At 48.7% G+C, this 26,854-nt stretch overlaps 1 protein-coding gene across 1 annotated transcript; it reads right to left on the reverse strand.

Moving 5' to 3' along the window:
• Positions 1-3,166: 3,166 nt before the first annotated feature.
• On the reverse strand, positions 3,167-18,864 carry LOC138769618 (uncharacterized). Its single transcript, XM_069948209.1, has 5 exons — positions 18,730-18,864; positions 17,796-17,921; positions 8,478-8,624; positions 4,855-4,995; positions 3,167-4,096 (listed from the first exon to the last, which is right to left on the reverse strand). The coding sequence occupies exons 1-5, from the start codon at positions 18,779-18,781 to the stop codon at positions 3,903-3,905; spliced, it is 660 nt and encodes a 219-aa protein (XP_069804310.1). The 5' UTR covers positions 18,782-18,864; the 3' UTR covers positions 3,167-3,902.
• Positions 18,865-26,854: the final 7,990 nt, after the last annotated feature.

Raw genomic sequence — 26,854 nt, forward strand, 5'->3', positions numbered from 1 at the left:
CTGAAAGAAAACAGGTTAAAACAACACATATAAGCGGGATAACGTAACCCGGCGGTCAAGGGGCAAATTATGGAATATAAAGTTATTGATGTAGCAGAGCTAATTATGTTGTAAAGATCCGGGGTGATACCAACCTATAGGATTTTTTTTTATTATAATGTTCCGGTTCCTGAATGTGATGGTTCTTGTACGCATCTGGATCTAATTTCCTGACTAGTCGTGTTGACACAGCTGAGGGTTTGCCTCAGTGTATCAGTACAGGTTCCTTCGAGGGGAGGTGTTGGGTAACCTGAGGTGTGAGCGGGTGGCCATCTTGTATTTCCTGTGGTCTCGTTGTCGTCTTTGTGGTCTCATTGTTATCTTTGTGGTCTCGTTGTCGTCTTTGTGGTCTCATTGTTATCTTTGTGGTGTGGCGGTGCGGCTGATGCTTCTGTATTCTGGGGCAGATGGATGCCTCCTCTGTAATTTTTGGTCGGGCTGATTATCATGTGGCGGCCGTGTCTGTTGTTCTTTCCTATTACATCAGACTTTATATAAGATCACTATGATAGAATTGTCGCATGGGGTCACGTGACCTGTTTTTTTTTTTTGTGCCCCAATTTTCTTCATTTAATTTTATAGAAGCTTCTGGACCCTACAGAATGACCCCAGGGTGCAGCTTCACCTATACAATGTAAATACATATTACATACGGACAAGTATTACAAGCCTAGAACGGAATGGCAATAGAATAGTCGGTAACCTCCGGGAGTGTTTAGGGTCACTTGGGCACTTGTCACGGTAACCTGGAGTGGTAGCAGACCCATCGGGGTAGTTGGTACCGCCACTTACAGAACGGGGAAATAACTCAAGTATACAGTGGTGTGTGTGGGTGCAGGTGCTGTGTGTTTAGTAAAAAAATCTAACACTTTACTGAAGGAAGGTTCAGGTTCAACAGTACATGTAATAGCAGTTGTACAAATCTTGACACATGATATTAGTGCTGCCACAGAGATAACCAGTGCTTGTAGACTTGTAGTAGAGAGAAGAAGAGAGGAGAGGAGTTGCCAGAGGAGCCCTGCCCAATGTAGTGAATGTGCTCTCCTGAAACAAGTGTAGAGGTAGAGATAAGAAGATACTCGTACTCAAGGATGCTAGTAGTGGCTCTGAACCACCTTATGCCCCCTAGTTCGGGGTACCCGTCCTAGGTGGGTAATACGAGCCCCAGTCGTAGGTAATCTGGGTGTAGCAGGCATCCGAGACTTCCCAGTCATCCTGCGCAGTAGGATACGTAGACCTTTTTCCTGGTAGCTTTGTCCTACTGGGGTCAGTTCCTACTGCTTCAGGATACTGCCCTGAACTTTTTAGAGAGGTTCCTGTTGTGGGCAGGGGTATTCCATGGTGGCTTCTCTCCCCTAAGGTGAGCTTAGCAATGCATTCTGATTTTAGTGTCTAGTAGGAAGAACTTTGTAAAGCGCTAGTGTGGTGCTGTACTACTCGACGGTTGATGCCAATTCTGTGGTGGTTGGTCGGTGTAGGTGAACTGCTCAGCCAGTGATGAAAATGTTGTGACGCCAGTGCTAGTTCAGCACACAAGTTGGGTGGTACACCTGCTTTTATGTTATGGCTGGCTGTACTGTTTGCCAATGGTCGGTGACCTGCCGGGCTGTGATGGGTCCCATGAACTCCTGTCACGGTAGTCCTGTGTGGCAATTGACCCACCCGGACTATCGGTACCGCCACCCACAGAAGGGGGAAAATGACCCAAGGTGTAGCGGAGGTGTAAGAGACTCCGGCCTCTTGCTTCATTGTGTGCTGTGGAGTGTTCTGACGCGGGCGCGCACTGATGCGCCCGCATCAGAACACTACGGCCATAAAGATCATCCGGCCGGTACTGCAGTACCGGCCGGGATGATCTGTGCAGAGACCGGCCTTTCCGTCACCCGGCCTGGGTCACGGAACGGCTGATCTCTTACAGAGTGTAAACATAGCCTTATAGTGGATATTGGGAATCCAGAGACCTGGTGCACCACAAGAGAAGACCTGAAGATGGGAGGGGAAAGAGGGGAAAGTTCTGATTATGGAGGATTCGAAAGAGGATTTCAAGGTGAAGAATAGGGCTCATGCCCATCCATGGGTGGATGTCCTCATCATAACCAATGACCAATATAGCTGTCGCTGCAGTATTGGTGACTTTGTGCCGCTATTGGACATTGTATGCGGGCATGGGATCGCCCTCTTGTGGTTATTAGGGTATACACCCCTATCCCCAATAACCTACCATGTGAAGGCATAGAAGGGGCCCATTACTGTATGGGGGCATAAAGATCTGAATCTGGAGAACAGAATCTCAACCATTGTGCCGTTTATAAAACTTGTATATCAAGGAATATTTGCCTCCAGCTCCAGTGGGTTCTAAAAATGCAAAAGCTTTATTCAATCATGTTAAAACTATTCAATGGATGGAAGAGAATAAAAAACAAAATACCCTATACTCCCCCCCCCCCCCCTGAGTAAGGGGCTCCGAGCCTGAAACACGTTGGGTGTTGTGTTTTTTTTATTCTTCATTATCCATTGAATGAGTTTAACATCAATTTCATCTTTGCATTTCTATAACCCATTGCAGCTGGCGATGTTCCATAGTTACATAGTAAGTACGATTGAAAAAGACACATGTCCATTAAGTTCAAGCAAGGTGCATATTCCTTTTCTGCTTGGCAACTCTTTCCGGAACCGGCCGAGTATATAGCTTTGCATGCTCCTCACCTGGAGTCTGGAATAACTGCGTTCTCTATGGGCAGTGAGCTCATATATATATTTTACCCTTTTATACCATTGTGTAGTTATTACATTTGCTGGAGTACCTATGTAGTATGCATACCCTTGCACTTATAAGTCAAAAGTCTGAAACGCGTTGGAGCATTTGTCTATGTATTGGATGTATATTTGAATATGTTATGCATTTGTAATGTTATTAGTAAAGACGCTTGTTTCACGCAAACAGCTTGAACATTTATAAGTTGTGATGATTTTTTCACGTTATACAAGCACCCCCTGAAGAAGCCGTGGTATATGGTGATACATGTTGGGATTCCATTCCCCTAATTTGCTCACAATGGACGTTTGGAGGTGGAACTTTAATGCTGCAAAACTCACTTTTTTTTAACTTGTTTATTAAATTTCACGTTTTAACAACACAAGAAAAAGAGCAAAAACAGTGATACCAAAGTATAGCGGGGGAATAATCCTAGGAAATGGGTGCAGTGTGATGGCGACATAGTACAGGGGTAATAACAGCCATAACACATGACTTCAGGAAGACGCCATGTATGTATATGCTATACAAAGGGGATAGAGATAATGGGGATTAAAGGTGTGTTCACACCTACAGGATCCGCAGCAGATTTGATGGTGCAGATTTGATGCTGTGTCCAGCTATTTAAATGAAATACGCTGCGGATCTGGTAAGTTTGAACGTACCCTTAAGGGGCTTTCCAGCCAAAGGGCCCAGGAACTAAAAGGCTTCTGGAAACCAGCAATAATACTAGGAATATGCTCCCCTAGAGGAAGAAACTTTGCAGAGAACGTTTCAGATATGGCATATGTTTAGAATTAAACTATTTTAAATTCAGATTTAAAGGGATTTTCCAGGCTGTAAGAAAACCATGGCCGCTTTCTCCCAGAAACAGCGCCACTCCTGTCCTCAGCTTGGGAGTAGGTCTTACAGCTCAGTTTCATTGAAGTTAATGGAGATGAATTGTAGTACCACACACAACCTGAGGACAAGGGTGGCGCTGTTTTATAACCCACTAATTTGCATGTGATGCCATGTTGGTATTATTTGATAGTGTTCTCAGTCATATATGTGCCACCATGCATGATGTTTATGGCGTCTTCTATAGCTACATGTAACAGAACACTTTTTACATGGAATGGTTGATGAGAATGACACCCAGCACGGCTGTGAGGATGATTCCTGGAGTGATGCCGCCACTCATTATACTGTAGGTGCCGCAGGTGAAGCTGTGGTCGACTGTGAACCCCAATGCGTTTGTGGTGTAATGCCGGACCTCACACAGGGAGGGGGATCCGCAGCCTCGATAGACCGAAGAGAAATCTGCATGAGAAAAGATCCTGTGATAAAGACTGCACACATCATGCATACCTCCCAAGTGTCCCTCTTTTGGAGGGACAGTCCCTACTTTTGACCCATGTCCCTCTGTCCCTCTTTGTCCCTTACATGTCCCTCTTTTTGACCTAGACACATCTGTAGGTATTACGGATCTGTTTTGGGGATGTGATCTGTGCCGCAAAAAAAAAAAAAAGATTAAGCCAATGTACGTCTGTGTCTCCTATTTAACAATGACTCCCTGCAAATACGGACAGTAACTGAAACACATTTGTAATCCTGTCCGCAGCTGTCAAAAAAGTTGGGAGTTACAGGTATGTATGATGTACTACTCCCCTCCCCAATCTAATGTCCAATTGGCATTAAATCCCAAATGAAAGCACTTCCTCTGTAATTCAGAGAAAGCAACTTTATAGGGGGTTGAATACTTTTGCAACACAGTATACATTGCAGTCATCATTATATACTGTGACACAGCCGCGTGTAATATATGGTATTCTCCTCCAGTATTACCACCACCGCCGCGGAGGGAGATGATTTACTGACACGCAATGGAGGAGAGTGTGGGGAGAGCCTATTGCTAAGGACTCATGCCTAGCAACCAAAGTGTTGTCAGTCTTGTCAGTGGCTTGTGAGGTCAGAGGTGCCTAGTAACCAGTCTGGAGCGAGTGCTGGTGATAGAAAAATAGGTGATCCGGGCCTAGTGCTGGGTGATATGGAGGGACAGGGATCCTCCATGTTCTTACCTGAACCGTTCTGAGAGTAGGTGACGCACTGAGTCTCGTTCCCATGACACATTATGTTTCCTGTTGTCTGACAGGACGTAGACTGCGAGGAGGAGCAGGTACCACACTGGACTCCATTACTGACAGAAGCGTCCTGTGTCACTGTATAGATATATAGAAAATAACATACAAGGAACAGTATTATTATATCTACTAGTGATGAGCGAAAAGTGGAATATTCGAATATTCGATCCCATTAAAGTCTATGGGAACAAGTATTCGATTATTGAAAAACATCTATTCGACCACTTGGAGGTAAAAAACGGAAGCTGGGGGATTTGAACGCTTATCGAATAGTTTTCCAATATTCGGCGAATATTTGATAGATCGAATACCTTACTGTTCGATCAAATATCTGTCAGTGTCCTGCTCCTACATTTACTCCCATAGGCTGCCGGCACTTCATACCAGCAGCCTATGGGAAGCCGGGACGTGACCTCTCCGGCAGGCATGATAATGTGACGTCATCACGCCTGCCGGAAGTCCCGTCCCTGCGGCTCGCAAGATGGAGCCAGAAGAGGAGGAGGAGAGCTGCTGCCTGCAGCCACAGCGCGGATTAGGTGAGTAGGATTTTTGTTTTTTTAGGGGCACCTCTGGGGGCATTATTAGTATATGGGGGCACCTCTGGGGGAATTATTAGTTCATGGGGGCACCTCTGGGGGAATTATTAGTATATGGGGGCACCTCTGGGGGAATTATTAGCTCATGGGGGGCACCTCTGGGGGAATTATTAGCTCATGGGGGGCACCTCTGGGGGCATTATTAGTTCATGGGGGCACCTCTGGGGGCATTATTAGTATATGGGGGCACCTCTGGGGGCATTATTAGTTCATGGGAAGCACCTCTGGGGGAATTATTAGTTCATGGGGGCACCTCTGGGGGCATTATTAGTTCATGGGGGGCACCTCTTGGGGCATTATTAGTTCATAGGGGGCACCTCTGGGGGCATTATTATCTCATGGGGGCACTCTGGGGGAATTATTAGTATATGGGGGCACCTCTGGGGGAATTATTAGCTCATGGGGGGCACCTCTGGGGGAATTATTAGCTCATGGGGGGCACCTCTGGGGGCATTATTAGTTCATGGGGGCACCTCTGGGGGCATTATTAGTACATGGGGGCACCTCTGGGGGCATTATTAGTTCATGGGAAGCACCTCTGGGGGAATTATTAGTTCATGGGGGCACCTCTGGGGGCATTATTAGTTCATGGGGGGCACCTCTTGGGGCATTATTAGTTCATAGGGGGCACCTCTGGGGGCATTATTATCTCATGGGGGCACTCTGGGGGAATTATTAGCTCATGGGGGCACAGCAGGGGATCCTACATACAGGGGGCACAGCAGGGGATCCTACATACAGGGGGCACAGCAGGGGATCCTACATACAGGGGGCATCCCACACAGTGCAGTTACTTTGGGAGCCGACAGGAGGGAGAAAGGGAAGGAAGTTGCTAGAAATGTGCGGAGCCTAAAATGTTTGTCTCGCAGGTTCTGAAAAGATGAAACGTATCTGGAAGGAATCATCATGGAGGACGGGACTGGATGGAAAGGAAAAGGGAAAGTGATGCCTCAGATCAAAGAAGACGTCACCTGTGAGTCCCTGTATGACGGTTTACTTATTTTGTAGAACATTATTTAGTAGGGGTGCCCCGAGCTAATTTTTTTTTCCAAGCGGTGCCCCGAGGTGGAAAAGGTTGGGAAGCACTGGTGTAGGTGTTTGAACAATAATCACTGAGTCCCATTAACATAAATAGATCTTCTTTACTGAGAGAACACTTTATACAATAGCTGATAGCAGACTGTAGACTCGACAAGACAGAAGCTGTACTGAGGACGTTTCGAGTGGAAGAGTTGTGAGCAGTAGAGAAAATTTTGTACTGAGAGTCCAGAACAGTGGAGAGGAGTTTTTGCTTCAAGAAGAGGTTTGTTGTGAGTGCCCCAACCCAGGGTAGAAGTGCGCTCTGCCGGAACTTTAGAAGAAGAAGTAGAATACTGAAGACTTGAAAGTAGACGTTTACTTGCCCGTGTTTCGACCTTATTTGTCGTGCACCACCTGTTTGCCCACCAGTGTCAGGTGACCCGTCCTATGAGGGTGACACAAGCCCCAGACATTGTTACCTGAGTTAAGCAAAGTGGCCAATTTACCTGGTTACACCTGCGCTGCAAGATAGAGTACTTAGGCTTCTAGCAACTTTGCTCTATCCGGATCAGTTCCTCTTGTTATGAGGATACTGTCCGAACTGTTAGCTCACTGCCGCCCCCGCGTCCTGCCGAGTCGTCAAGACACGGGGTGGCAGTGAGCTGACAGTTTGGACCGGGATGGCAGGGAAATGAGTGCACATGTTGCGGTGGGGGAGGCTGGGAGGTTGCTGATGGGGGGCAAGATCCGGGAGATTACCAGCGACAGCTGTGCGTCAGTTGTGGGGTGGGTGGGGGTATGTCGTTCGGACCACGCAGCGGTGGGGGAGCCTGGGGGTTGCTTAGGGGGGCAAGATCCGGACGGTTACCGGCAGCGGCAGCTATGCGGCAAGCGTGGGGTGGGTGGGGGTTTATGTCTGCTAAGGGGGGGCTTGGTGCTGGGGATCTCTCTTGTACTACTCCTCCCATCATCTGCTTATACTATGAGCATATGATGGGAGTAGTAGTAGTGTCTTTCTGTCCCACTGCACCAAGCAGGGAGGGAGAAGGTAGTTAGATGCACCGGCACCTCTCTCCCTTCCTGCTTGGTGCCCTCCATTTATCCCCTATACACATAGTCATCAATAAAGTGTAGTTTTTACATTACATTGCATCTTCCATACACTTCAATACAGTTCATAGACTTCTTATACTGCACCCCCTGCGGGACACTCCATAGGAATTACACCTGATTTGTGACGTCACGAATTTTGAGAGAATTTCAACACTCCATGATCTACTAAATTAAGGGAAATAGCCCTATATGTGCATTTCCCATAATTAATGTACATTAGGAATTTGTCTAATAGTAATAACATATTAATTTGTCTAATAGTAATAACATATTAAAAAATACTTTTGGCCGAACTTCCTCTTTAACTAAAAAAAAAAAGAAAAAAAGAAAAAAGAAATGCACTCCTAGTGGTGATTCAGAACACCAGCCATTACTTCTCCAGTCCTTTTACTTATCCTTCCAGGCAGTGATATATTACTAGAACTGAATAACTACTAGTACTATGATTGTTACTTGGACAATAACAACTATAATGTAAGTGTTAGCAAAGCGCCACCTGCTGGGACACACCAGAAATGTAAGAACCATATGCTACACTATGACTGTGACAACAGACAGAACCTTTCTGCTTCATATCCTCCCTATGGTCATTACCTCTGCTGTTCAGACAATGCTCTGTGAGCTAAACAGCCTGGCTTCTAGGATGATATAATAAAGGACGACTGCAGGAGAAAGATTGTCGCTGGTAATGTGGTTGGCCTATTGATTCAGACTGACACACTGTACCTAACCCCAAGAGGCATCAGGGTGTGTTCCCACTTTGTTGTCATTCACTTAAAGTAAGCAGAGGTACTGTGTGTGTGCACAGATACATGACGCCCTGTCACTCACATTGCGGCAGGAAGGGGGTACAGCCATCGGTGGAGCAGCATCCTATGCCCAGAGTCATGTTGTAAGTTAAATAAGAGAGGCCTCCGACCATACCACACTTCTCTCTCTCTGTGCAGGATCTGATGATGTCATAGAGAGCTCTGCCATCTGTTTGGAGAAAAGGTTAAAAAAAAAAAACCTTGTTAGATTCTACGTAATACATTGATGACCCACCCTAGAGACCACCCTAAAGACCTTCCCTTAAGAGTCCATCCTAGAGACCACCCTAAAGACTTCCCCTAAAGAGTCCATCATAGAGACCACTTTAACAAGTCCATCATAGAGACCACCCTAAAGACCTTCCCTTAAGAGTCCATCCTAGAGTCTACCATAAAGACCTCCATAAAGAGTCCACTCTAGAGACCACCCTAAAGACTCCTCAAAAGAGTCCATCCTAGAGACCACCATAACGAGTCCATCATAGAGACTACCCTAAAGACTCCTCAAAAGAGTCCATCCTAGAGACCACCCTAACGAGTCCATCCTAGAGACCACCCTAACAAGTCCATCATAGAGACCATACTAAAGACTCCTCGAAAGAGTCCATCATAGAGACCACCCTAAAGACCTCTCCTAAAGAGTCAATACTAGGGTCTACCATAAAGACCTGCATAAAGAGTCCACTCTAGAGACCATCCTAAAGACTCCTCAAAAGAGTCCATCCTAGAGACCACCCTAAAGACTCCTCAAAAGAGTTCATCCTTGAGACCACCCTAACGAGTCCATCCTAGAGACCACCCTAACAAGTCCATCATAGAGACCACACTAAAGACTCCTTGAAAGAGTCCATCATAGAGACCACCCTAAAGACCTCCCCTAAAGAGTCAATACTAGGGTCTACCATAAAGACCACCATAAAGAGTCCACTCTAGAGACCACCCTAAAGACTCCTCAAAAAAGTCCATCCTAGAGACCACCCTAACAAGTCCATCCTAGAGACCACCCTAAAGACTCCTCAAAAGAGTCCATCCTAAAGACCACCCTAACGAGCCCATCCTAGAGACCACCCTAAAGGCTCCTCAAAAGAGTCCATCCTAGAGACCACCCTAACGAGTCCATCCTAGAGACCACCCTAACAAGTCCATCATAGAGACCACACTAAAGACTCCTCGAAAGAGTCCATCATAGAGACCACCCTAAAAACCTCCCCTAAAGAGTCAATACTAGGGTCTACCTTAAAGATCTCCATAAAGAGTCCACTCTAGAGACCACCATAAAGACTCCTCAAAAGAGTCCATCCTAAAGACCACGCTAACGAGCCCATCCTAGAGACCACCCTAACTATTCCATCATAGAGACCACAGTAAAGACTCCTCAAAAGAGTTCATCCTAGAGACCACCCTAACGAGTCCATCATAGAGACCACCCTAAAGACCTCCCCTAAAGAGTCAATCCTAGGGTCTACCATAAAGACCTCCATAAAGAGTCAACTCTAGAGACCACCTTAAAAACTCCTCAAAAGAGTTCATCCTAGAGACCACCCTAAAGACTTCCCCTAAAGAGTTCATCCTAGAGTCTACCATAAAGAGTCCACTCTAGAGACCACCCTAAAGACTCCTCAAAAGAATCCATCCTAGAGACCACCCTAACAAGTCCATCCTAGAGACCACCATAACGAGTCCATCATAGAGACCACACTAAAGACTCCTCAAAAGAGTCCATCATAGAGACCACCTAAAGACCTCCCCTAAAGAGTCAATCCTAAGGTCTACCATAAAGACCTCCATAAAGAGTCCACTCTAGAGACCACCCTAAAGACTCCTCAAAAGAGTTTATCGTAGAGACCCCCCTAAAGACTTCCTTTAGAGATGAGCGAGTAGTGAAATATTTGAAAGTTCGAAATTTGATTTGAGTAGACTGCGATGTTCGACTATTCGATCAAATATCGAATCCCATTAAAGTCTATGGGAAAATGTGACTTTGTGATCTCCAAATGTGTAACGCCTGGACTAGTGGATCCACTGGACCGTCACCAGCGATGGCATTAACCTCACCAGGGAGCGGAGTCTAAGGGGCCGCTGGTTTTCACCAGAGCCCGCCGCAAGGCGGGATGGACTTGCTGCGGCAGGCGACCCCCAGGTCGCTACCCCTGGCTTGGTTGCTGGTGACGGCAGGCGAGGCGTGGCAGGAGCAGTAGGCAGGAGATGGTACTGGCAATGGTCTGTAGGCGAGACCGCACGTGACAGGCAGAACACGGGAACTAAAGTGTAACGGTAGTGACAAGGTAGCGGACAGGAATCAGGAACAAGGACTAGGGACCAGGTAGCGGACAGGAAGCAGGAACAACAGGGAGCTGGGCCAAACGCTATGGGAAGCATGTAGAGGCTCCAACACCTGCAGTGGGGCAGGGCTGGAATTTATAGGGAGTGATTGTGAGCATGACCAATTAGGAGCGCACTGCCCCTTTAAATCTGAGACAGCCGGCGCGCGCGCCCTAGGAGGCGGGGACGCGCGCCGGCCGGCACAGCGACGGACAGGAGCGTGGAGAGGTGAGGCGCCCCCCGGGGCCGAAGTAACAGCAGCGCCGGGTCCCTGCCTATGGACACCGGCTGCTGCATGGGGGAGAGAGGTAGTCGCGGGCGGCGGCCCGGAGCACGGGACGCCGCCGCGGCCGTGACAGTACCCCCCCCCCCCCCCTTTGGCCTCCCCCTCTTTCTGGCCTGTAGGAACCTCTTGATGAGATCTTGGTCCAGGATGTTGGCCTCGGGTTCCCAGGACCTCTCCTCAGGACCAAATCCTTTCCAGTCCACCAGGAAGAACCGTCTATCTCTGACAGTTTTCATGGCCAGAATGTCTTTGACAATGTAGACGTCGTCAGAGACGGCTTGTGGAGCTGAGAGCGAAGCCTTATCGGAGAACCGGTTGAGGACTACTGGCTTTAAGAGGGAGACATGGAAGGCGTTCGGAATCCGCATCGTAGGAGGTAGGCGGAGTTTGTAGGTGACAGGGTTGAGGCGTTTTAGCACCGAGAAAGGACCGATGAATCGAGGACCCAACTTGTAGCTGGGAATCTTGAGTCGGACATATTTGGCCGAGAGCCAGACTTTGTCCCCAGGGAGAAAATTCATGGCGGGTCTTCTTCTCTTATCCGCCTGGTCCTTCATGCGGTCAGATGCCTTGAGCAGAGATTGTCGAGTCTGTTCCCAGATTGACTGCAGGTCAGATAACAACTCCTCCACGGCTGGGACTTCCGAGGATGGAGAGAAAGGCAGAGGAGGGCGAGGATAACGTCCATAGACCACATAGAAGTGACTTGCCTGTGGAGCTCGAGTCCAGATGATTGTAGGAGAACTCCGCCCATGGAAGCAGACTGGACCAGTTGTCCTGGCGAGCGGAGACGAAATGTCGAAGATAACTGCCAAGGGCCTGATTGACCCTCTCCACTTGCCCATTAGTCTGGGGATGATAGGCCGAAGAGAAGTCCAGCTTCACTTGGAGTTGAGAGCAGAGAGCACGCCAGAATCTGGAGACAAATTGTGAGCCTCTGTCAGACACTATATGAAGAGGAAGACCATGGAGGCGGAAGATATGCTGAAAGAACAGCTGGGCCAGGCGAGGAGCTGATGGTAATCCAGGAAGAGCCACGAAGTGGGACATCTTGGAAAAGCGGTCAGTTACAACCCAAATGACCGTGTCACCCGCAGATGGAGGTAAGTCTGTGACAAAGTCCATGCCTATATGGCACCAGGGGCGGTTTGGGACTGGCAAGGGCTGAAGTAGGCCGGCAGGTTTTTGATGGGAGGACTTGTTTCTGGCACAGATGGTACAAGACGCCACAAAGTCCTTGACATCTTGGAGTAGGCTAGGCCACCAGTAGTGGCGGGAGATCAGTTGCCCGGTCTTTAGAGCTCCCGGATGCCCGGCCACCATAGAGGAATGACCCCATTTCAAGATGCGTTTACGGAGTGCGGGGCGCACATAAGTCTTACCGGGAGGCAATCTCTGCAGAGTAGAAGTAGCAACTGGTACTAGGCGATCGGGAGGAATTATGTGACGAGGAGGTTCCTCTTGCCCCATGACATCGGATGCTCGGGATAACGCATCGGCCTTTATATTCTTCTCGGCTGGACGGAAATGAATGGTGAAGTTGAACCGAGAGAAGAAGAGGGACCACCTGGCCTGCCGGGGATTGAGGCGTTGAGCTGATTGGAGGTAGAGGAGGTTCTTGTGGTCCGTGTAGATGCTAACGGAATGTCTAGCCCCCTCTAGGAGATGACGCCACTCCTCCAGTGCCAACTTGATAGCCAGGAGTTCACGATCTCCAATAGTATAGTTCCTCTCGGCCGGGGAAAAAGTTTTAGAAAAGAACCCGCAGGTTCTGACCTTGCCTGATGTGTCCCTTTGCGAGAGGACGGCTCCTGCGCCCACAGAAGAAGCATCAACTTCAAGAGAAAACGGCTTGGAGATATCCGGGCGAACTAGAGCAGGAGCGGAGGCAAAGGCCGACTTTAGGCTATTGAAGGCTTGTTCGGCCTCTGGAGGCCAGCGTTTGGGATCCGCCCTCTTCTTTGTGAGAGCCACTATGGGTGCTACCAGGGTAGAGAAGTGAGGGATGAATTGCCGGTAGTAGTTGGCAAATCCAAGGAATCGTTGGATAGCTCTAAGTCCCTCAGGGCGAGGCCATTGGAGAACAGCTGAGAGCTTGGCAGGATCCATCTGTAGGCCCTGGTCGGAGACAATGTACCCAAGAAACGGCAGGCTGCGTTGATGGAAAACGCACTTCTCCAGCTTGGCATATAAACGGTTGGCCCGTAATCTTCGTAGAACCTGCCGTACATGGGACACGTGGGTCTGCTGGTCGTGGGAGAAGACCAGGATGTCGTCAAGATAGACAATGACGCAGACATAGAGGAGGTCGCGGAATATATCATTCACGAATTCCTGGAAGGACCGCTGGGGCGTTGCATAGGCCGAATGGCATGACCAGATATTCGTAGTGCCCATCCCTGGTGTTGAAAGCGGTCTTCCATTCGTCTCCTTCACGAATTCGGATCAGGTTATACGCTCCCCTCAGATCCAGCTTAGAGAAGATCCTAGCTCCACGGAGACGGTCGAATAGTTCGGGGATTAGCGGAAGAGGATAGCGGTTCTTGACAGTCACCTTATTTAAGCCCCGGTAGTCTATGCATGGGCGGAGGGAACCGTCCTTCTTCTGCACAAAGAAAAATCCTGCGCCAGCAGGAGACGTGGACTTACGAATGAAGCCCTTCTGTAAGTTCTCCCGGATGTAGGAGGACATGGCTTCCGTCTCGGGCACCGAGAGAGGGTATACTCGACCACGTGGAGGAGAAGTTCCTGGAAGAAGGTCTATAGGGCAATCATAGGGCCGATGAGGTGGTAGAGAGTCCGCTTCCTTGGCCGAAAAAACATCAACGAAGTCATGGTATTCCTGCGGTAGTCCCGATAGAGGCTTGGCGTTAGCAGGTGACCTCGTAGAGCACTTGGGTTGAGGAGGTCTCAGACACCTATTTGGACAGTCCTGGCCCCAGCTGAGAACCTCCCCAGTTCTCCAGTCCAGCTTAGGGGTATGTAGTTGCAGCCAAGGGAGACCCAACAGGATGTTGGAAGAGGAATGGCGCAAAACGTAGAAGGAGATCATCTCCTGATGTAAGGCGCCCACCTGGAGGACTAGGGGTTCCGTCTGGCAGTGCACAGCTTCGGAAAGAATCTCGCCCGTGACCGAAGAGATAGACCGGGGTTGGGTTAGCTGTATCACGGGTAGCCGCCATCTTTGGACCAACGAAGCAGAAATGAAACTGCCAGCAGCGCCAGAGTCGATAAGGGCAGTAGTCTGGAGAACTTGCCCTGTGGGTGTCTGGATGGAGACTGGCATAGTCAACCTTGGAGAGGTGGCATTCACACCTAGGGAGGCCTCTCCCACCGGACCTAGGTGCGAGCGTTTCCCGGACGCTGAGGACATTGGGGACATCTCTGCCGGTAGTGATCAGTACCACCGCAATAGAGACAGAGATTCAGCTCCATTCGACGGGCTCTCTCATCCGTCGTCAGGCGAGCTCGTTCCACCTGCATGGGGACTTCTGGAGACGACTGGGGCATAGGAGCAACGGGACTCTGGAACACCGGTGCCAGCCGAGGGTGGCGACGGGGCAGGCTCAGTCGTCGTTCCTGCCGGACCTCCTCCTCTCTCTCATAAAATCGGTTGTCGACTCTGGTAGCCAGTAGGATAAGATCGTTCAGAGATGTAGGGAGGTCGCGGGCGGAGAGCACGTCTTTCACTCGACTGGATAGGCCCGTCTTGAAGGTGGCTAATAGGGCGGCCTCGTTCCAGTCCAATTCAGCTGCCAGGGTGCGGAACTGGATGGCATAGTCACCAACAGAGGAGCTACCTTGAGAGAGGTTGAGAAGAGCAGTCTCAGCTGAAGTAGCACGGGCAGGTTCCTCAAAGACGGAGCGAAACTCGGCCAGGAAGGCCCGGAGATTGGCAGCAACAGGATCATCACGGTCCCACAGTGGCGTGGCCCAGGCCAGAGCTCTACCCTCCAATAGGCTGATGATGAAAGCCACTTTAGAGCGCTCGGTGGGAAACTGACTACTTAAAAGTTCAATATGCATTGTGCATTGAGTCAGGAATCCCCTGCACAACTTGGGATCGCCTCCATATTTACTCGGGAGGGCCAATCGAAGTCTCGAGGTGGCTGCAGGTGGTGATGGGCGCTGGGCTGTAGTATGCTGCTGTAGGGCGGCAGTCAATTGCTGGATTTGCTGCGACTGTTGCTGGATCTGTTGAGCCTGTTGAGCGACCACTCTGGCGACGTCACGGAGATCAGGCACCTCGCCGGGATCCATGGTTGGAGCCTACTGTAACGCCTGGACTAGTGGATCCACTGGACCGTCACCAGCGATGGCACTAACCTCACCAGGGAGCGGAGTCTAAGGGGCCGCTGGTTTTCACCAGAGCCCGCCGCAAGGCGGGATGGACTTGCTGCGGCAGGCGACCCCCAGGTCGCTACCCCTGGCTTGGTTGCTGGTGACGGCAGGCGAGGCGTGGCAGGAGCAGTAGGCAGGAGATGGTACTGGCAATGGTCTGTAGGCGAGACCGCACGTGACAGGCAGAACACGGGAACTAAAGTGTAACGGGGAAGCAGGAACCAGGAACAAGGAGTGGGGACAAGGTAGCGGACAGGAATCAGGAACAAGGACTAGGGACCAGGTAGCGGACAGGAAGCAGGAACAACAGGGAGCTGGGCCAAACGCTATGGGAAGCATGTAGAGGCTCCAACACCTGCAGTGGGGCAGGGCTGGAATTTATAGGGAGTGATTGTGAGCATGACCAATTAGGAGCGCACTGCCCCTTTAAATCTGAGACAGCCGGCGCGCGCGCGCCCTAGGAGGCGGGGACGCGCGCGCGGGCCGGCACAGCGACGGACAGGAGCGTGGAGAGGTCAGGCGCCCCCCGGGGCCGAAGTAACAGCAGCGCCGGGTCCCTGCCTATGGACACCGGCTGCTGCATGGGGGAGAGAGGAGTCGCGGCGGCGGCCCGGAGCACGGGACGACGCCGCAGCCGTGACAAAATGGTCGCATTTAGGTTTCCAAGTCCACCGTGCCACCTCAGAAAATGATGTCAACACCTCTGGAATGCAACTGGGACAGCAGGGGGCGCATGCCTGGGTGCATCTAACACGCCAACGTCGCAGCATTTCACCACTATCACAGCCACTCAAATATACACTCCAAGCACTCTCAGTATACAGGCGTATACCCATTTTATATGATTTTTTAGAAATGCCTTCAGCCAACAGGCGTTCCAATGGTTAATCTGATGTACAGAGCGCAAAATAGTAGTACCAAATTATTATATTTTTGGCACACTCTCAGTATACAGCTGTATACCCTATATCTGAGGTTTTCAGCAAGTAGATGCACTGCAGCCTATTCCTCACAGTGCACTCTAGCTGCCTGCCTATCTGAACACACTGATGTGCTGCTAGCCGGTTTAATAGCTGTATATATATATATATATATATATATATATGTGTGTGTGTGTGTGTGTGTGTGTGTGTGATGAAGCTCTGCTATCTATAATTTTAGCCCTAACAAGGACATTTGGGGGGCACTCATGCCCAAAATCACCTAATACCCGACTGTCCCTGCTACACACTGTCTCCCTGTCTAACACCTGACTGTCCCTGCTACACACTGTCTCCCTGTCTAACACCTGACTGTCCCTGCTACACACTGTCTCCCTGTCTAACACCTGACTGTCCCTGCTACACACTGTCTCCCTGTCTAACACCTGACTGTCCCTGCTGCACACTGTCTCCCTGTCTAACACCTGACTGTCCCTGCTGCACACTGTCTCCCTGTCTAACACCTGACTGCCCCTGCTACACACTGTCTCCCTGTCTAACTCCAAGTCTCATCTGAAAACGAATCTCAAATCCACTATTCTATTATTCTAAAGGTCACATGGTTTAGCCAGCCAATGAATGTAGGTGATTTTCTATCACTTCCTGTGTGCTGCTAGTATCTGTCCCATCCCCCCTGCATAGTTATTGGTTTTAAAAAAAAAAAAAAACGGGAAGGTGGGAGGGGAATCAAATTTTTACAGCGTTTTTGGTCGAAAATGAGTATTTCTAATAGTGTACTACTCGATCGAATACCTATGCAATCGAGTAATACTCGCTCATCCCTAACTTCCTTTAAAGAGACAATCCTAGAGACCACTCTACTGACCTCCCCTAAATAGTTGATCCTAGAAATATCCCCAAAGACCCCCCCCCTAAAGAGTTAATTTAAGAGACCACCCTAGAGAGTCACCTATCCCCTTTTAGTTAATGAATTGGACATTGTTTCTATAGGAGAGTAACTAGAAGGAATAAATGTTTCTCTAAAAGAAAGGGTGTCAGGTCATGAGATCCAAGTTCTGGAGGCAGACGGCCATACACATACAGTCTGTCAGGGACTTCCTCCGCTCTGCACATTGGTAACACACGCACACTCGGCCACACTGAGCATACATGTCTTTGGATGGTATAAGTGGAGGGAATAGACACAGTATATAAAGCCATGAGCCTAAAACAGTCAATATAGAAGTTTCTGGAGGCTTATCTGCCCCATACAAAAGGCCAGAGGGGCCATTATTTCCCCACATATATGGGACTAATAACAGGAAGTCCTATCTGCAGTACAACAGACTGCACCTTGGCGCTGCACAGACTTGTCTCAGGCTCCGCCCCCAGGAGAAGATATAGGTATATATGGACACAGTGGAAGGCACTGTATATCCGGCTGCTCCCCATTGTCGCTGCCATCACTTACTCTGTGAGGTTTCCCGGTATAAGGTGGAGCAAAGCTCAGAGGAAGAACATTGCATAACTACAGTACTCGTACAGCTCGGTGATGACGTACCCAGAGATGCACAAGATGTGCAAGAAAGAGCATATCCTGTAAGACAAACACATTCATTAGGTACAAGACCCCGGGGGCCCCGGCACTGCCACCACGGGGAGCAAAATGTTTCATTCAGCTAAAATAAGCAGAGACTTCCTGATGATAAGGAGGAGACTGCTGGAAAGTGATCTGTAGTAAAATGTAAAAGGAAACAGGAAAACAAGAGCAGCCCATCCCTCCTCCCATCCCTGTAGAGTGGCTTCTGCCCAGGTCATGGAGGTCACAGAGCATGCTCACAAATGTGTCCCATAGACAGAATAGGGTCTGGAGATATTCATTATGTCAATGGGAATTGCTGTAAAGCGGATGACTAAATGCTGTTAAAGACAGCTCAGGACACAAGGAGAAATCAGAAACAGATAAGAAAGAAAGAACAATGTCCCATTATCACTCTGTATTCATTAAAAACACAGATGATACATTCACTTTAAACTGCCCTGAGGAATATACGGTATATTAAATATGGGAATGGAGGAAAGTAAATAAGGGGAACAAAACAAGGAACATATTGGTGGACAGGTCTCTGCTTTAGGATGTCTTATAGTGGAAAACACGTCCCAACCGATAACCGTCCGAAATATGGTGGACAAGGCAGGAGACGCTCAGCAGGTAGTAGTAGTAGTAGTAGTACAGTGTAAAATCATATATAAATCCCTCGTAGACCCTTATACCACAGTATTCAGCTAACTGTAAAGGTATCCCCCCCCCCCCCCGTGACAACTTTACCAGCTGTTATACGGAGGTTACTCCCCCTCCCCCTACAGTATTATATGGGCCTATAAATGGGATAATGGAAACCTACCTGTTACTATGAGAGGAGCCAGAAAACACAGTAATCTCTGCACAACCTTCATCCTGCAGGGACCCGGCGAGCCGTTCTGAGACTTGTGGTGAGCCGCCTGTATTTATGGCACTGGGGAGGGAGGTAGATCTGCAGAACAAACAAGACCTGGGAGAACAGGATGCAAGATTTCACACGATACGAAGAACACAGTCTGGTGCCAAGGGGAAGTTTATAGACACCACAGTCACATTACAGATGTAGCAGAGCTGACCTGGAAAAGCTCTGGAATGTTCTATAATGTAATGTTCTATAAGGCGGAACTATTAGGATATGGAAACGTTCTTGTATGTATCCCACCTACAAGGTATGGGTGAAGGTAACATGTATCAGTCTGGAGTATAAAGAGGAGCAGGAACACCTGTCGGCTGTGAAGCTTACACTGTATTCTATGCCACCCAGTGAATGTATGCCGCTGTAAGGGTAGTATAGTGTGATACCCATTAGGGCGCAGGTTGAGGGTTGTAGTCCCTTAGGAGTCATAGTCTGGTTTACAATGGTCATAGTGGCCGGGGGGGGGGGGGGCATCACACCTTGGGCTGACACAGTGGACTAGGCCAGGTCTAAGCTCCGCCTCCCTTCTAGAAGGTTCCTACAGTTTTAGTGAATGAGGGGAGCTTTTTCTTAGCCATGGCATTACCTGTGTAAAAATGAGAGGCGTAATATAACATGATAAACCATATCACAGTGTAAAACATTATCACCATAATCAACACGTATAACCATTGCTTTGTGGTGACCGAGCAGGACACTGGAGTAATATTACAGGACAGGCTACAAGCGGCGCAACCGGCCATCAGAGGGTCTCCGTTCTGGCTCTCTAAAGGGTCTAAAAAACGTCCACACACTCTAATGGGCCCTATTCCACCAGGACGATTATCGTTCAGATTATCGTTAAATCGTTTGAATCTAAACGATAATCGTTCGGTTGAAATGCAGTTAACGATTAACGACCGAGCGAGAAATCGTTGATCGCTTTAAAAGACCTGGACCTATTTTTATCGTTGCTCGCTCGCAAAACGTTCGCAAATTGTTCGCATTGAATAACACATCGTTCGGTCGTTCGCAATAGATACGAATGCAATAGCGAATAAATGGCTAAGAAAAACTATCGCAATTACGATCATAATTAACGATTATCGTTCCATGGAAATTACTGAACGTTTTCAGGTCTTTCGCAATAGCGGTCGTTTGAGATGGTTAATCGTTAACGATTATGCAAACGATAATCGTCCGGTGGAATAGGGCCCTAAAGGGCTTGTCTGTACGGATTTTTTGGGGGGTGTCATTGTTATCTTTGTGGTGTCACGGTGCCGCAGATGCTTCCTTATTCTGGGGCAGACGGAAACGTCCTCTGTAATTTGTGGTGGTGCTGATGATCACATGATGGCCGTGTCTTTTGTTCTTTCATCTTACATCAGAGTTTATATAAGATAAAATCATTACAGGGATGGGGATCATGTGACCATTTTTTGTCCATGACCTAATTGTCCTATTTGCTGGAAGCCTCTAGTATCAGACAGAAGTATACCAGGAGACACAGCATTACCTATATACATCACCTTATATATCCATCTGTATATTCCCGCCTGGCGCCTGTTCATGAATACCTATCCCACGTACTGTAGAAAGGGAAAGGTGTGAAGATGACCAGTAACCTTCATGACTACATGGCACTATATAGCAGGATTGTACTGACATATCATAGTACTGTACATCATAGTGGTATCATGTATATAACATAGCGATATTACATTATTTGTACATTACACAGCTCTGTTATGCATCCGCTGTGTATTAGTGATATCTGATCTCCTCTGTAGTGTGTGGGAGGGGTTCAGAGCCAGGATAAACAGCAGTGCCAGCGCAGTAATGCCAGCACAAACAAACCCCACCCACTCTGATCATACCCTATCCACTGTGGCTGTACCTAATAACTACATTAAAGTCTACATTATCCTTTATTACTGTGACTATACTTACCCCTGTTACCAGGGGTGATTCTAGCCTCTCTGCTGCCCGAGGCGAACTATAGGATGACGCCCCCCCCCCCCCCCCCCCGGTCAATCCGCCCACATTATAATCCACTACTGCCCCCCCCCCCCCCCCCCCACACTGCTGTCCCCAATAAACATAATGTTTGGTCCCTTGCTGCACAGAGGATGTCAGGAGAGGAGGGGGCTGATCTTATAGGGGAGGTCACAGCAGCACAGAGGAGGTCAGGAGAGGAGGGTGCTAATCCTATAGGAGAGGTCCCAGCAGCACAGAGGATGTCAGGAGAGGAGGGTGCTAATCCTATAGGAGAGGTCCCAGCAGCACAGAGGATATCAGGAGAGGAGGGTGCTAATCCTATAGGAGAGGTCCCAGCAGCACAGAGGATGTCAGGAGAGGAGGGTGCTAATCCTATAGGAGAAGTCCCAGCAGCACAGAGGATGTCAGGAGAGGAGGGTGCTAATCCTATAGGAGAAGTCCCAGCAGCACAGAGGATGTCAGGAGAGGAGGGTGCTGATCTTTTAGGAGATGGTCCCCCTCTTCCCCCCTTATAGATGGACCCCTCTCCCTTATAGATGGTCCCCCTCTCCCCCTCCCTTATAGATGGTCCCCCTCTCCCCCCTCCCTTATAGATTGGTCCCCCTCTTTCCCCTCCCTTATAGATGGTCCCCCTCTTCCCCCCCTTATAGATGGTCCCCCCTCTCCCCCCCCCCTTATAGATGGTCCCCCTCTGCTCCCCCCCTTATAGATGGTCCCCCTCTCCCCCCCCCCCCTTATAGATGGTCCCCCTCTCCCCCCCCCCTTATAGATGGTCCCCCTCTTCCCTCTCCCTTATAGATGGTCCCCCTCTCTCCCCCCCCCCCCTTATAGATGGTCCCCCTCTCCCCCCCCCTTATAGATGGTCCCCCTCTCCCCCCCCCCTTATAGATGGTCCCCCTCTTCCCTCTCCCTTATAGATGGTCCCCCTCTCCCCCCCCCCTTATAGATGGTCCCCCTCTTCCCTCTCCCTTATAGATGGTCCCCCTCTCTCCCCCCCCCCTTATAGATGGTCCCCCTCTCCCCCCCCCCCCCTTATAGATGGTCCCCCTCTCCCCCCCCCCTTATAGATGGTCCCCCTCTTCCCTCTCCCTTATAGATGGTCCCCCCTCTCCCCCCCCCCCCTTATAGATGGTCCCCCTCTTCCCTCTCCCTTATATATGGTCCCCCTCCTGCACAGCAGATAAAACAAAAACAAAAAACAGCACACAACTCACCTGCCATCCGTTCCCCCGTCGAGCCTCCCTGGTCTGGTCCGGCTGATGTGCGGCTGCCCGGGGTGTCCTGTCCTGTCCCCGGCAGCGCGCGCATCAGAGAGCTCCCCGTGCGCCTGTGGCTGTGACTTCCAGTGCACAGGGAGCTCTCTGATGCGCGCGCTGCCGGAGACAGGATGGGACACCCCGGGCAGCCACACATCAGCCGGGGGACTAAGGCTGCATTCCCACGTTCCGTGGAATGCCGGTACCGGAGACCCCCGAGCCCGGACAGCATCTGTAATTAGATGCTGGGAGCGGGGGAGACTGTATTCATAAGCGCCGCGCTGTAGTAACAGCACCGCGTGGCTGATTCATTACACCGCGGCGCTTATGAATACAGTCTCCCCCGCTCACAGCATCTCATTACAGATGCTGTCCGGGCGCGGGGGTCTCTGGTACATGGTACAATCAGTGGCGGATTATAATGTGGGCGGCCGCCCGAACCGCCCATATTATAATCTGCCACTGAATGCCGCCCCTAGGGGCGTAGCTAATGTCTCTTGGGCCCTGGTGCAAGAGGTCAACTTGGGCCCCCCCTTTCTCGATGCTATTGGTATATATATATATATATATATCTCAAGACTGATATTACCAATAATACCAGTATACAGGAAATATTATCACTGCCATACTGTTACTAAACAAATCCTGTTTACTGAGACCAATATTGCCAATATTACCAGTACACAAGGGGAAATATTACCGCCACACCACAACCATCACCACCATATTGTTACTGACCAAATCCAGTATACTAAATCCAATAAAACACAGTACCAGATAACAAGTAACAAATAATACCACCTCATAGTGACTAACACCACCGTTGCTACTGAATATAATCCTCTGTACATAGACCAATATCACTTCATACAGTCATATAGAGGTGGACTAACTGTACACAGGATCTATACACCATATACATTACAGTGCAGTTATATCAAGTGACTCACAGGGGACGTCTTCTCTGATCGGAGTTCTTCCCTTTTCATCTTCTCCATCTGTTGTGGGCGATTTTGAGAACTTCTCTGGGCCACGAATCCACAGAATCTGCCAGACAGACATATTAGGCTCCTCACACTGACACCATCATCTCTCTAAAAACTGCACATCTGTACTGTCCCCTTTACCCCCTCATTTAGTAGGTAGCCCTGACACTATGTGACCCCCCCTTAAAGTACATGCCCCCCTCTGTGCATGCCCTATTGTATACACCCCCCATGTAGTCCACCTTATAGATGGCCCCCAATGTTTCCCCCTTATAGATGGCCCCCTGTGTTGTCCCTCTTATAGATGCCCCCCATGTTATCCCCCATATAGATGGCCCCCCATTTTATCCCCCTTACAGATGCCCCCCATGTTGTCCCCTCCTCCTGCCCCTTTATCACCATACTACTACCCCTTTCATCCTCCTGCCCTTTCATAATCATACTACAAACACCTCCATCATAATACTAACACCCCCTTCATCCTCCTGCCCTTTCATCATCATACCACTACACCCTTCATCATCCTCTTGTTCCTTAATCATCATACCACTACACCCTTCATCATCCTCTTGTTCCTTAATCATCATACCACTACACCCTTCATCATCCTCTTGTTCCTTCATCATCATACCACTACACCCTTCATCATCCTCTTGTTCCTTAATCATCATACCACTACACCCTCATCATCATACCACTACACCCCCCATCATCCTCTTGTTCCATCATCATACCACTACACCCTCATCATCATACCACTACACCCCATCATCCTCTTGTTCCATCATCATCATACCACTACACCCCCCATCATCCTCTTGTTCCATCATCATACCACTACACCCCCCATCATCCTCTTGTTCCATCATCATACCACTACACCCCCCATCATCCTCTTGTTCCATCATCATACCACTACATCCCCCATCATCCTCTTGTTCCATCATCATACCACTACATCCTCATCATCCTCTTGTTCCATCATCATCATCATACCACTACACCCCCCATCATCCTCATGTTCCATCATCATCATACCACTACATCCTCATCATCCTCTTGTTCCATCATCATCATCATACCACTACACCCCCCATCATCCTCTTGTTCCATCATCATACCACTACACCCCCCATCATCCTCTTGTTCCATCATCATCATCATACCACTACACCCCCCATCATCCTCTTGTTCCATCATCATCATCATACCACTACACCCCCCATCATCCTCTTGTTCCATCATCATACCACTACACCCCCATCATCCTCTTGTTCCATCATCATACCACTACACCCCCCATCATCCTCTTGTTCCATCATCATCATACCACTACACCCCCCATCATCCTCTTGTTCCATCATCATCATACCACTACACCCCCCATCATCCTCTTGTTCCATCATCATCATACCACTATACCCCCCATCATCCTCTTGTTCCATCATCATACCACTACACCCCCATCATCCTCTTGTTCCATCATACCACTACACCCCCCATCATCCTCTTGTTCCATCATCATACCACTACACCCCCATCATCCTCTTGTTCCATCATACCACTACACCCCCATCATCCTCTTGTTCCACCATACCACTACACCCCCCATCATCCTCATGTTCCATCATCATCATACCACTACACCCCCCATCCTCTTGTTCCACCACCATACCACTACACCCCCCATCATCCTCTTGTTCCACCACCATACCACTACACCTCCCATCATGCCCTTTAAAACAAAAAAATCTTTACTCACCTGAATGGTTCCTCTAGTCTTCTTGTCACGCGCGCTGGTGGGCTTACCGCGGCTGGGGGCGGGGCTTCCAGCGGAGGGGGCGGAGCTTCGCGGGACCTGTTTTTTTTGCCCTCAAGATGCTCCCAGCCCCGCAAGTCAGCCGGGGGCCGACCCAGCCTCCTCTTGTGATCGCAGGCAAAACATTGCTTGCGGTCACAAGAGGGAGTGGGAGGCGGGCAGTACAGTGGCAGTACAGTAGCGGCCCGGGCGACCGTGGTAGCTACGCCACTGAATGCCGCCCCCATGATAACAGCTGGTGGCGCCGCCTGAGGCAGACGACTCAGGTCGCCTCATCATTGCGGCGCCACTGCCTGTTACTGTACCTGATATTCATGCCTGTCCCTGTTACTGTACCTGATATTTGTCCCTGTCCCGTTATTGTACCTGATATTCGTCCCTGTCCTCTGTTGTTACTGTACCTGATATTCACCCCAGTGCCATGTTACTTTACCTGTTTTTCATCTCTGTGCCCTGTAACTGTACCTTTTTTCGTCCCTGTCTCTTGTTACTGTACCTGATATTTGTCCCTTTTGCATGTTACTGTACCTTATTTTCATCCCTGTCTCCTGTTACTGTACCTGATATTCGTCCCTGTCCCCTGTTACTGTACCTGTTATTCGCCCCTGTCTCCTGTTACTGTACCAGACCTTTACTCCTGTTGTTATACCAGATTGTAAAAAAAAAAGTAAAAGGACATTTATATATTGTACACATATTGTAAATATAATTATTATCTCTTTTTTTTGTGTGTGACTATCATTGTCACACGCAGGGAATTTCAAACCTAGAGAAATGCAATAAAAAATATATAATATTTTACAGTTTTACACAAAGAAAGGATTAATGTATGGACCATAATTTACTATTATTATGAAGTAAATTTTAGTAATGTCAGCACAAACAAACTCCACCTACTCTCATCATAACCTGTTCACCATGGCTGTACCTAATAGCCATCCCTGTGCTCTAATTCTGTAACTAATAGTCATCCCTGTCACCTGTTGCTGTACCTGATAACTATATTAAAGTCTACATTATCCTTTATTACTGTGACTATACTTACCCCTGTTACTGTACCTGATAGTCATGCCTGTCACTGTTACTGTACCTGGTATTTGTCCCTGTCCCTTGTTACTGTACCTGATATTTGCCCCTGTTACTGTACCTGATATTCATCCCTGTCCCGTTACTGTACCCAATATTCGTCCGTCTCCTGTTACTGTACCTGATATTCGTCCCTGTCCCGTTACTGTACCTGATATTCGTCCCTGTCTCCTGTTACTGTACCAGATATTTGTCCCCGTCTCCTGTTACTGTACCTGATATTCGCCCATGTCTCCTGTTACTGTACCTGATATTTGTCCCTGTCTCCTGTGCCATACCTTTACTCCTGTTACTATATCAGATTGTAAAAAAATAAATAAAAGGACATTGATATATTGTAGACATATTGTAAATGTGATTAATATCTCATTTGTGTTGTGTGATCATTGTTACATGCAGGGTATTTGAAACCTAGAGAAATGCAATTTAAAAAAAAAATTATAAAATTTTACAGTTTTTCACAAAGAAAGGATTAATGTATGAAACATAATTTACTATTAATATGAAGTGTATTTTGTCACAAGAAAATTCCCAGAATCACTTAGGTAAGCTTCACCAATACACCAATACACCAATACAATATCAGGGCTGTGACAATCATGCATGACTTATCAGTCAGGAGATGTCAACAGAGATAATGTGATTGCTACATAATATAATAAGAAAAGGTGGGTAAATGAGCAGTCAGCTGGGATTGTCAGGGCCGTATTTACCACTAGGCACCCGTGGTCCGGTGCCTAGGGCAGCACCTTGCAGGGGGGCAGCACCAGGGAGAAGGGGGACAGAAAAAACTAATTTTTTAGTTTTTAATTTTTTTAGTTTCCCTCCTCCCGTTCAGACTTGCCAGTAAATCTGGTGTCTTTTCCAGGGGGGTGGGGGGTATGGTGGTATTGGTCAGGTCTGGTATC

This window comes from Dendropsophus ebraccatus, chromosome 12, assembly GCF_027789765.1.
Source record: "Dendropsophus ebraccatus isolate aDenEbr1 chromosome 12, aDenEbr1.pat, whole genome shotgun sequence".
In the NCBI taxonomy this organism is placed as follows: Eukaryota; Metazoa; Chordata; class Amphibia; order Anura; family Hylidae; genus Dendropsophus; species Dendropsophus ebraccatus.

Bases quoted from the DNA above. Each gene is read 5' to 3' on its own strand.
- LOC138769618 (XM_069948209.1), bottom strand. From the start codon at position 18,781: ATGAAGGTTGTGCAGAGATTACTGTGTTTTCTGGCTCCTCTCATAGTA. The intron at 4,996-8,477 runs GTGAGTGACAGG...ATATCTATACAG, and splicing joins TACCCCCTTCCTGCCGCAAT to TGACACAGGACGCTTCTGTC. The intron at 4,097-4,854 runs GTAAGAACATGG...TTTCTCATGCAG, and splicing joins CTACTCTCAGAACGGTTCAG to ATTTCTCTTCGGTCTATCGA.